This window comes from Embiotoca jacksoni, unplaced genomic scaffold (genome assembly GCF_022577435.1).
Source record: "Embiotoca jacksoni isolate LCO1_2020_lvr unplaced genomic scaffold, fEmbJac1.0.p SCAF_5, whole genome shotgun sequence".
NCBI classification, from domain to species: Eukaryota; Metazoa; Chordata; class Actinopteri; family Embiotocidae; genus Embiotoca; species Embiotoca jacksoni.
Genome location: NW_027185403.1, coordinates 18,274,359 through 18,287,134, shown reverse-complemented (window position 1 = coordinate 18,287,134; position 12,776 = coordinate 18,274,359). Strand labels below are relative to the sequence as shown.

At 39.7% G+C, this 12,776-nt stretch overlaps 1 protein-coding gene across 5 annotated transcripts in view; it reads left to right on the top strand.

Moving 5' to 3' along the window:
* Nucleotides 1–12,776, top strand: part of LOC138211466 (mitogen-activated protein kinase kinase kinase kinase 4) — a 67,394-nt gene that overhangs the window by 9,164 nt on the left and 45,454 nt on the right. For all 5 annotated transcript variants that reach the window (XM_069171391.1, XM_069171394.1, XM_069171392.1 and 2 more), the window contains 5 exons: nt 5,863–5,919; nt 8,532–8,657; nt 9,486–9,596; nt 11,905–11,995; nt 12,190–12,320. In XM_069171391.1, the coding sequence (XP_069027492.1) occupies nt 5,863–5,919; nt 8,532–8,657; nt 9,486–9,596; nt 11,905–11,995; nt 12,190–12,320 (516 nt within the window). The remainder of the gene's footprint in view (nt 1–5,862; nt 5,920–8,531; nt 8,658–9,485; nt 9,597–11,904; nt 11,996–12,189; nt 12,321–12,776) is intronic.

Sequence of the window (12,776 nt, the reverse complement as noted above, 5' to 3'; positions counted from 1 at the left end):
ATTAAGATGTAAATATGTAAAGTTGCTAACTGTTTTGAAGTTGTTGGAACATTTTGCTTGGTGAGACTGTTGGTGTGTAATTGACATGGCAGGGCAAATGATGTCAATAGCACAAATATAGTCAACTGAAACATAACTTTAACCATTGGCATGTTTTAATTACGTTTGTGAAAGGTCAAAGCAATGTACATTTGTTCTAGAATTTCACTTCTGTATATCTGGAAAACTAGATGACACCATGTTGAAACCTTAAAACAGCTGCCTTTAATACCAATCCCAGTGAATCACTTACACTTCCTCTAATCTTCCTGGTTTCAGTAGCATCACTTCCCTTTTTGTAATCGACATATCATCACTCTTATCTTACTCATGTTTAGATCTGCTGACAACATTTTTAAAATATGTCCATATATTGATTTAGACCAACATAATAGTCTCTGTTGCAACCAAAATCCCTTCCATCAGTACGAACTAGACGTTCTGCTACTTTATAGCAGCAACAACTGAAAGGTTTATGTTAAAAATAAAAAGTTGACTAAGTTTATTAAGAACTGGAGAGCATTGTGTTACTTAAAATATCAAATGTTTTCGAAATAAAAGTCATTGTTTCAAAGCTAAAGAGTGGTGGGTGGAGGTTTGAGCTTCGACACAGAGGAACCATCTTCCAACATCGTCAAGGGATGCAGTGTTTGGGCTTGTTATTGGTGAAACAGAGGGAGAGTGGGAGAGAGACAAAGGAAAAAAAGGAGAGGAAGGAGAGAGGAAAGTGAGAAAGGGCAAAGGAAGGAAGGCCGAGGTGAAAGGCAGAGGGACAGAAAAGAAGGAAGGAAGGAAGAGGGAGAGAGACACCGATGAAAACCAGTGAGAGAAGAGGAAAGCAGCCCCCCATGAGAGTTCCAGCTACGGTCTGCTCTGATTACTCTTCTGTCGCAGAACAGTGAGAATATAGTTCAAACATCTACAGATGTTACTGGCCTCCTTACTGTACTTTCTAAATGCCAAAACTATAATGAAAGTACACCAGGGATTCAGTGCTGCGCTCCAGCGCAGCTGGTGGAGTGGACTGTGACTGTAACACCGGCGCACATAACCAGACTCTTAGTCCGCAGTAGGGGTCAAGTTTTAACATTTCTGAAGACTACAATTCCCCCAATACAACTTGCCTGCCTTGTCAACAGCCTTGTGTCTGCAACGTAACATCCTAAGTATATAATGCATATTAAAATATGTAATGATTGTAATGCAATCATGAGAGCTATATTCTCCGACTGAGGAAAATCAGCCACAGCAGGCTATACAAGAGTATTCTTTTCATAAATGCACAACATAGAACTACATTTTTGATGACATTTCCCTAAAATACTTTTCAAAAGCTGTACTTACTTAATCATATTTCTGGTCAATAATAAATATGTTAATTGTAATGTGCAGCAGGTGGGTTGTTGTGAGAATTCCATGTTGCAAAAAACTCTGTTTTTCCCTTGTAAAAAAGTTACACACACAGTTGTAATTCCATCACTTCAGAGGTCATTTACATTCATTTCCTGGAGACCTATCCTAATTCTAATTGTACCCACCACTTGCCAAACCCTTACCCTAACTTTACACTAAATCTAATCTTATCTACAGTTTAAACCAAGTAGAGCTTGGCTTCAAACTGACATGTAATGATTAACACCATGAGGAGTCTGGCTTTCTGTCCCTAAAAGGGAGGTGGGACATTGCGTTAGTGTCTAGAGGTGGTTCAGGCATCTGATCAGGATGCTTCCTGGGCGCCTCCCACTGGAGGTTTTCCAGGCATGCAAAACTGTCATGAGACCCCGGGGAAGACCCAGAACACACTGGAGGGTTTATATATCCCAGCTGGCCTGGGAACGCCTCAGGATCCCCCAGGATGAGCTGGAAAATGTTGCAGGGGAGAGGGAAGTCTGGACCAACTTGCTTGGCCTGCTGCCACCGTGACCCGATCCCAGATAAGCGGAAGAAAATGGATGGATAGGGAAATTTAGCTTGTAAACCCTAGATTGTAAGTACAAAAGATGAGCTGGGTTACAATTTGTCCCTCCAAACTGCAGGATATATTAGGATTTATACTGCAGTGTGTAATGTAATTTATTTATTTTTTGTTGAAAATTGATTTAAAAAATGTGTCGTTCAGGAACCAGTTATGAAGTAAAGTTATCAAACATTTTTGAACAGTACCCAGCCCTCAAATTGAACCCTAAAACAAGTTTTCTCACTTAAAAGGTATAAAAGCCTGGATTCTCACATGAATAGATATACAAGTACACAGAGATACAAAGCGAGCGAGATGAGAGCATACAGAGATTTACATAGAGAGAGGGGTGAGTCAGAAAGTTAGAGAGTGTTTCTCTCATTTGTCTGTGCTGTCTGATTTTTAAATGTCTCTCTTGGATCTAATTAGCATGTACATGAATATATTATAGTAACCTTTTCACTGACACAATATTTCTACTGTCCCCTTATTCTGCCACAGTGTGTGTGTCTGTCGGAGAACATTTGAATGTATTTGTGTACGTGTTTGATTCCAATCACTTTACATCCGAACACGTGTGTGTGTGTTTGCATGAGCCTGTGTGTGTGATACATTGGACCTCAGTGTCAAAAGTGCACAAGCTCTCTCCAATTAATTCTGGTGGCAAGCAGAGCCCTTTAAGTGTGTGTGTGTGTGTGTGTGTGTGTGTGTGTGTGTGTGTGTGTGTGTGTGTGTGTGTGTGTGTGTGTGTGTGTGAGTGTGTGTGTGTGTGTGTGTGAGTGAGTGAGTGAGTGAGCCTGTGCTGCATATTGTTAATAAGTAGCTCTGTTGAGAGTAAGACATTTCACATTTGTTAGTTGTGGTGGCAGCGATCAGACAGTATTGAGTCTGAGGGGACAGGAAGGCCATTTCCTTATTTATCACAGCAGGCCAGTAGCTGCTTGCATGCCACAATTCTTTGCAATTAAGGAGACAATGTCCTTTACTCGGGGAACGAATCAAGGCCAGAATGAAGAGGGGTCAGTGAACCTCACACAGTGCATCTCACATTCATTATAAACGTGTGATCTATATGAGAAGAATGGCAGCTTGTTTATCTGACAAAGATTCTGTTTCATGGCGGCTGGGTCAGCAACATATTCACTAAACTTAATTGTGAAGTATGTCACAGCATTCCACCGGCCTCACGACACGTTCTACCTTTTTCTTTGTAGGGGCTTAAACATTTGTATGAATCTTAATCCATGCATGGCTGTGACTTTTTTTCAGGCATAACACATCATTTGGAAATTTGGTGGTCCAAAGCATGCAGGATCTCAAGGAACTCTACTATCACTAATACCTTCCATAGTATATGAAGACATTTTAAGGGGTTCCTGCACGCTCTCTACAGAGAAGGCCTCCCCTGGGCTGCTGTTCTCACCCTCAAATATGACCAACAGGAGTGTTTCCTACATCAGCGCTCCTGTTAGGTTTAGGCACAAACACCACGTGGTTAAGGATTTGGGTTCAAATGATGACTTGTACTGTGCTGTGTGTTAAAGTTAGTATGCCCATAAATGTATGCAGTCTTTGTTGTCATGGTGACGGTGAATGTGGTTTGGAAAAAAATGTTTTCTGACTTTTCCTGCACCCAAGTCTGTATGGACCAATACGCCTCCTACTCACTGGGATTGTAATAACTATAGATTAAAAAGTAGAATAATTTCTGATTTACCCCGAGAACCTTTTTTTTTTTTGCATTATTTTCTGTAAAAATAATAATTTTCATATGGAAAAACCTATGCACTGACACCTATGTGTATATATGATAGGCCAATATCAACTAAAAACCCACCTACTGAAATGGGTGGGACTCTACTAAGAGTTTAGAGTTGCAAGCTGTAGCTCCTCCCACAGCGGATGGTATTTGTAGGAACTGATCTAGTAATGCCACTGCAACTCCTCTTTTAAGTCCCGTAAGAATTGGTAAGTGATATTCAGGCGAGTTCACCTTAATTTACCTCAGCACATCTCAGTGTTATAATCATAGAGGGAGACGGACCTATTTTGAATGTAGACCACGTCACACTGTGCTATGACATACATCACGATAATAATATTGGCACACTGAAGTATTTGTGATGTCCAGTTTAATTCCTGGAACTTTCTGAAAACTTCTCTGATGTAGAAATATTTGATTTGGACACAGGTTTCAACACCACAGTCTGCTTTTATAATGTACAAATTCTCCCTGTGACTAATGTTACTTTGGAAATGGGTTGAGAGTGGTTCCAAGATTTAGCTGCAGAGAAATTGAATATAAATAGGCACATATTTAAAATGAAGTGTTATTTTCAACCAGTCCTTTCATATTAGTTTCAGGTTGTAGTTTTTTCTGACTCTCTGTGTGTTTGAATCTTAATATTAGCTGACTGACTGATTGAGTAGAGTTGGATTTGTCATACTGTGGTCTGTTTCTGTTGTACATCACAGCTTAAAGGCTTATGGATTAGCTACTCCAGTATCTTGTCAGCTTTCTGACTCATGACAAGGTTTTCAATTTTCCCATTTTCACCTGACTGCACTTTACAAAGGACCCTTTGCTGTCTCACTCCTCTCTCTCTCTCTCTCTCATCCTGCGTGTGTCTTGTTCTTTCTGACTTTGCCTCTCTAGAGAAGACGGCATTAGGTAGACGTAGCCCTGTCTATGAGTACTGAACATTATTACACAATCCAAGTATTCACTCAAAAGATGTTGTAATGTGTGCGCCAACACATACATTGCAATTAGTGGGCTGATTGTAGATGGAAGGGTTGAGTGTTTATTCTTTTATATTATGACAAGTTGCTGCCTGTCTTTTACAATCACACAGTTGCACCTGGGATTTACTGAATATGAATTCCTGAAGAATAATGACCAGAGTCACAGTGTATCATCACTTTTGTTTTTGTCGCAATGTGAATTCTGCATTAGTCAGCACCCTGGGTGGGCAACCTGTGCTGCATATAAAGTAGTCCTTCTAAGTTGATTGTACCATATTAGACTTTTACATCAGGAATTGGGAAGCAGAGACGTTTATGTAATAATGTAGTTCCGGACTATTCAACTTAGTTTGGCCAGAGAGGAAACTACTCCCTACAGGCTCATGGGCCACAGAATACTTTGTCAATTTATAGTTACAAATAACTCTTACACTATAATGTAAATAGATAGCAATACATTTATTGGACAATAAGCACATATTTTATGACTTGTTGCAACTGGCAAAATAAATAAACACTTGCCAGTCCATTTGCTCTGGAATTTGGTCATTTTCTCAATAAGCTGTGTCCCTTTAGCTTTGAGACTTCGCTAAAGTGAGTGTCTCTGTAGCCTTCCAGCCCATAGTACAATGTGAGACTTGACTGAGTGAATGGCAGGTGCAGAGTGTAGCAGTCAATCATAGTACATGCTGTCACTAACACACACATATACACGCACACGGTTACCCTGATCCTCCACGTCCCCACACTATCCTGTCGCCAAGGTTACCCACATAATTGTCTGTGACACAAGATGCATACTCTTACTTGCTTACATGCTTATATTTCAATGGTTCAGATGTCTCTAAGTAGCCCAGAAATATAAAGCGTTGATGTATTCATCATTTCTCACACATGGCAGCCTGATTTGCAAGCAGCTTCTTGAGGACCACAGAAAAATTCATGAGGGTCGTTACCTGCTAGCAGGATGATCGAGTACATCCAGGTTTCCATCCACTCCACTGGCCTTGACTGTCTTTTTTTTCTTATGTCAAAATTTTTAAAAGAAATGTGTGTATGTCAGGAATGGAAAACGTTAGTCTTTGTGTGACGCGCTTAATCTATGCTTCATTTGTCACCAGGGTCGTCATGTCAAGACGGGCCAACTGGCAGCTATCAAAGTCATGGAGGTCACGGAGGTAAAAGTCCATTACATGAAATCATGTACACTTATTTTCTCTCTACCTTGACATTCAGCTCAATCTTTCTTCCTCTGTCTCTTATCGTTGGTGAATAATCTTTTAACATCGCAATTACTTTTCCAGGTTGATTTGTTTATATTTATTCTGGTCCCCTTCTGGCATATAATTTACAGCTCAAAATACTCCTTATTTATATTATACCTGCCCTTTTCTAGTTCTTTACTCAGAATATCAACTTCTAAAATGCATCCAAAGATTTTTCAAAACATGTGAAAGGACAACACCATCAACGGCATGAGCAACGATGTAAAAATAATAATAATAAAATTATATAATTAGTCACTTATTTCTAAGGGACCACCAACTGTAACTATCAACTTGTTCTCGTTCTGTTGTATTGAAACTGTTTTCTTTCAACTGTCATTATCCCTAAAAAAAAGATTACAAGATAATATTTGACACATGTAGTCCCTTTTAAACAATTTACTTTGGAACGAATCAAAACTATAATGCAGCATTTTTAGATGTTTGCAATTGTGAAAAAGGTTTAAACACTCATTATTAGACTAAATGAAAGGTTTTACAGTGAGTTTCTCTTCTTTTCTTGCCTACTTCAAGTCTTTATTCCCCTTTTCAGGTCAAAGAAGTGATGGAACTTTTACAATTCATTTGACAACCTAATTCCCTCCTGAAGGTGCACACGGATCACAAAGATCAAACAGAAAACTTCTTCAATATAACGTCAGCCTGAAAATGAAATTTTGAAAAATACTCTCGTTTTTTTTACCTTTCTCAGAATCTCATCAATAATTCGGTTTTGACCCAGAAGTAGTTTTTATTAGATTTCAAGTGAATTACGATGATGTTAAAATTCTGTTCACTTTGGAGTTTTTAACGCTATTGTTGAATCCTTTTGACGATTTAAAACATTAAGACCTCATTGTACTTTAAAATCAATTTGAGGATGAAAAAAAAAGAATCCTCTTGAAGCTGTATTTTGAATTTCAGGGGTGGAGCTGGGCCACCTTAGTCTGGGTCAAATGAGGGAGATGGTTTGACGGTCAGTATTCTGCCCGGTCCTACAGCAGCGTGAGGGGACAACCTGGACAAATGTAAACTTCAACTATATCCCATTGACGTAGCGAAGCAGCGATAGAATAAGTGGGGTAAAATTGGCTGTTGGCATGTTGTAGCAGGTTGTGAGGCACGTTGGCCATAATGTAGCAAAGCAGCGTTTGTCATGCATGTTAGCACGCTGATGTTAGCATCTACCAAAGCACTGTTTCAAAGAGCTGCTTCCATGGCTGCAGACTCTTGTTGAAGCAAAACATACCAAGCATTGTCCAGCTTCTCTCTTGATAATATTTCCTTCAGGTGATATGAAAACTGAAAATGCATGTGTTAGAATGAAGGAATCATGTCAGGCAATGCATCCAAACTGAAGAGGTTGCCACAGGCTTCACAAAACTGTGACACACATTTGATTGACCAAATAATGAATTGATTAATAGAGAGAATCATAAGCAGACTTATTTAAATGTAAAAACCAGTTACAGGCAGCCTTAAGAAATTAGGCAAATGCAAATCTGGGTCATGTAATTCCTGTGCAGTTAACATAGTATCAGAATGACCTGTATTGCAAAATGAGTTTGGACTTAAAACATGTTTCTACACTCCCTTGTTTCTGTACGGTGTTGATGAAACTCAGGATCTTGTTTTTCAGAGAAGCTCTGTAGCAGGAAATGCATGGCTATTATCTGCCTTCTCACTCAAACACACACACACACACACACACACACACACACACACACATCCAAACAGACTGCAGCCACGGGCAGGAGGCTTTGTGTTCCAGAAAGAGGTGAAAGTTCAAACTCTTGCCTTGTGATTTTCTCCTGTCTTCTCCTGTCCTGCCGAGATTTAAAGGAGGGCAGTGACTGGGAGAAGCTCTCTGTTGTTTCCTCTTTTCTGATTAACAGCCACAGCTAACTTCTCCAGCTCCTCTATGCTTCCTCCACTTCTCCTCCAGGCCAGAGTAGATTTAGGGGTTCAGTGAATTGGAGAAGTCACAAGTCATTTCCAGGATTTATAGTGAGAAAACAGAAAGTGCTGCACTCCGTTTCCTCTGCTCTTGCGTTTCATAACATTGACCAACCTTAGCTGTTTTGTTGGGAAATTGGAGTGGTTGAATTAAGGTCCAATAGCTGGGTGAAAGGTCCTCCAAGAGGTTACACAACCGTCTGATTGGAGATGCTGTATGTCTGGATTTGTTGTATGGACTCGAAATCACAAATTGTGCCACCTTTGAACTTTTTATCAGAGGAACTCGGTGTACAAGCAGGATTAAACAAGTCACATTTTGGATGTATAGTTTAAAATATTTCTAAGGCAGGAGTTTGACATGTGTACAATGGCCTCTGCTGCATTTGAGCTGCCCTGAGGAAAATAAGGTCGAAGAGTTCTATCAACACAGAAACATCACAAACACTAAGCCGTGCATTGCCGTTTAATAACTACCTGAGAGACCTGTTAATCACGACCACACTAATATTTGTATCACTTGTGTTTGTAAGCAGCTTGATTTGCTCTGTGTCTGTTCTTATGTTTAGGAGGAAGAAGAGGAGATAAAGCTGGAGATCAACATGTTAAAAAGTTATTCCCACCATAGAAACATTGCGACTTATTATGGCGCCTTTATTAAGAAAGGCCCTGCTGGACAGGACCACCAACTCTGGGTTTGTAAACTACTCACCTTTTTTAATGGTTATTTTTACTAAAAGAAAAATAAAGAACTGTCTCTTTTTTTTAATTTAATGACTGCTACCGTCTGGGTTTCCTCTCTAAACGTATGTTTCTACCATTTAATGTATTTAAATTTAAGACCATTCAACAGTAATATTTATAGTTATTTCAAAAGGGATGGATCATTGGGAGTAAATAACAAATTATTGAAGTGATACATTTTGACGATTAAACTTTGAGGATGAGAAGCCGCCTCATAGAGCGATGTACCAAATAGATGCAGGGATAGGATGGGACCCCCCAGAGCCTCGATGCTGGAAATGGTGGAGCGGTGTATGCTGATTTCAAAGTTTTATTTATGTTGTGCCAAATCACAACATAAGACATCTCAGGGGATTTAATACAGGAACATTAAATGAGTGACAGTAGGAAGGGAATACTCCCTTTTAACAGGAAGAAACCAGAACTAGAACCAGGCTCAGAGATGAGCGGTTATCTGCCTAGACCAATGGGGATGAAGGAGACATCAGTCGAGGCTTTGAGGAAGACCAGAGGGACAAAGTGGTGATGAGGAGGAGGAGGATTGTTGGTCAGGAGGTCTAAAGGGAATATGACAGAATTATTCAGATTCATTAATAAAAGAACGGGTATGAGAAACTGATTGGCTCAAAACCACAGGCAAAAACATTGGAAGGCAGAAGTGATGAAGAAATTAGATCCGCAGAAAAAGCACATCCTCATCTTACTGAACTTGCATGTAAGCTTTATTTATGCCGGCATGTGTGTTTGTCTAATAGACGTCTCTCTTTTTGCCCTTCTAGTTAGTGATGGAGTACTGTGGAGCTGGCTCTGTCACAGACTTAGTGAAGAAGACGAAGGGAAACTGTTTGAAAGAGGACTGGATTGCCTACATCTGCCGAGAGGTGCTCAGGGTAAGGTCAACATAAAAAATAACAAAAAAAAACACACACATAAGCAGCATAAGCACAATATTTATACACACCATACAAGTGTACTCAAATAGATAGCATTTTGTTTCATCAGTTTGTAGTCATTTAATTAATATTGCTTTGGAAGTTGTCACTGCTTCCATATATGATTTTAGAAAAAAAATGTGTCATCAATAGTTCTGAACAGACAATTTACTGATGATTTAGTTTTATGTTATGTTGCCATGCTATGTTATGGTCTTGATTATTTCAACCGTACTTTTCAGTTTGGTATATTAAATTACTCTAAATGCTACAATACTCAGGAGGCTCTGCTGCTTTTCCTTTGGAGAAGAATCCAGTCACTAATCAGAGCTGCAGTGAAGTCAGAAAGCTTGGTTGTTGCTCTTGGGAACTAAACACTGCACCATATTGCCTCCAGCCAGAATTCACAAGTGAATTGATTTAAGCTGCTGAATGCTAAATCAGGGTTCTACAAAGTGGGATCTTTAACTTCCACTGCACATCAGCACTGCATGTCTACACCGTATAGTTCTCCATACATACTGTGCATACACGCGGTGTGTAGCACTGCACTACACAGAACGGTATGTGAAGCACAGGTTGGTTCTTTCTTGAACTGCTTACTGTGACCCAATTCTGCATCCACATTCAGCACAAATTCTATCAGATTTTTCCAATGACTAGCAAAAGAAAATCCTAATGAATGCACATTTCTATGCCATTAAATCCTATGTATTCATCTGAGGAAGATTAGTGCCTCCTTATTGTGCCACACAGATCAGATGTTTTTGTCTGCCACAATAATTCATGTTTTCTGTAGAAGCTTCAGTAGATGTTTAAGTCACAACATGCTTCATGTTCATCAGTTCAACAGTTTATTCACAAGGTCTGTTTTCCATTGCATTTAATTGTGCTTACGTCAACTTTTTTTTTTTTTCTTACATTTAACATTTTTGGCATTTCCTTTTTATTTTTCTGTGCAGAAATTGAAAATGCTCATACACAGGCTGACACTCCCTAATGCAATTGCTCACCTTTGATTATTTTTGATTATTTGATTATACTTGGAGAGTTCCATGTACATCCAAACCGTGGAAGTGCTCCAGATATCAGACACCTCATACTGCCTGTGCCAAAAATGAACCCCATTTAAAGTAACTCTTGTCATTGTGCAGCTCTATAATGTAAGGGAGTGCACACACCAGACATAGGCGCGCCACACTTACACACATCCCTGTTGCTTTATTGCTCATGTGATCAAGCAGTGAAAGCTTCAAATAACTTACGACGAACAAATACACATAAACGATGTACACAAAGAGACACAAGTGAACTTTATCCTGAGGTGTCGTTACCGTAAAAGCCTTTTTTAGTGTTGGTCAGAACAGAGGTAGTAATTTGCATGTGAATGCAAAGTGATGGCTGAATATGTTGCTCCTGTTGTAGAAGAAACTCGACAACGCTTTTAGTGATTCTTTGCCAAAACATCAAAGCGAGGTCAGACGGACACGGATACTTCTTAATGTTCAGGGTTTTCTAGTCTCATGATTTCCCACTGTGACTTGGAGGCAGTAATTTATCTTTTTTTTTTTTCATTTATATACTTAAAAGGACAGTTTAGAACACATGTCTGTAAGATGTTATGGTTATCATGAGAGATCACAAGGTCCTGAGAAACACTGTGGGATGTTTGCACTGCTTTCAGTGTCAGTGTTTGTGTTTGTGGCTCTTACACGTACACAAGCAGTATATCAACTTATATCAACTAAGTTCGAGCATATCTTTCCTAGATTCCGTCATCAGCGAGGACAAAAATAGAATTGAGCTGAATTTTTTGTAGCAGTAAAAAACCTGAGAGACAAAAGGACTCTGGACTGTCGCCAGTGTTTTCTCCACTGTCGTCAGCCATGCTGTCTCTCCATTGTTTCAACATCACAACATACAGGCACACAAATACACATAGACACCAACGGTGAAGTCATTGTCTGAATTAGGACTCACTTCCTCTGTTTATTTAACCTCCTTTGAAGAAGCGAGAGTACAAACGCGCACAGAGAAGCACACACACGTTGAAACTGTGCCACTGACGGGTGTTCTGCCATACAAGGCCGCTCTGCTACCTCTATTTAGAAAGGTGTTGGAGGAGAAAAGCAGTGCAAGAGGCCTGAAAGAAGTCCCACTCTATTCAATATTCCTTCACTATGTTGGAGATTTCATATTTATACTGATGGTGGTCATCTGACTCTGTGTATGGGTGTGTTTATGTGTGTGCATATTTGTCCTCCAGGGTCTTTCCCATCTTCACTCCCATCATGTGATTCACCGAGACATTAAGGGACAAAATGTTTTGCTCACAGAGAATGCTGAAGTCAAACTGGGTATGACACACTGACACATGCACTGTGGTTCCTCGAGCACATCTGCACTACACCAGGCAGAACTGCAGAACAATGACACACTCATACACACATGCATAAATCTCACACCCGCCCAAAAACAAAAAACACTTCATAAAGAGGCAAAGGTTGTGGTTGTTTCATACGTGAAATTGTCCCACATTTTTATGTTCCAGTTGACTTTGGCGTGTCGGCTCAGCTGGATAAGACGATCGGTCGGAGGAACACTTTCATCGGTACTCCCTATTGGATGGCTCCGGAGGTCATTGCCTGTGATGAGAACCCTGAAGCCACATATGACTACAGGGTACTTTACTTCCACAGGAACAGAAACATGATTCTGACATCTGTTTACACATGTTTAGTGCCTTTTTGAGAAGTTTAATGAGAGTAAAAGTACATTTGTTAGTTGCAGCAAATGAAAACAACTGAGGTAACAACAACCAAAGATTTATACTGTAATTTGTAATGTCATTTTATTGTTCTTAAAGTAGATTTTATTCAATTGTGTCGAAAAAAGTATTTCTTAGGAAGCGGTATCGAAGTCAAGGTACCTTTACTGGTAGCACAAGGGATGTCTGTTCTGCCAGAAGCATGTGAGAGAGATGACTGAAAAACAAATATTTCTGCTGTCTAGACAAGCTTCATACAGTATAAGTTTAATTTGGTCAGAGCACAAATCTAATTGCATTTCTTCTTGGATTTCGTGGGTGAGATGCAAATCAGAGTCAGCCCTACTTCAGTCTGAAGGGCGGTGCTGATG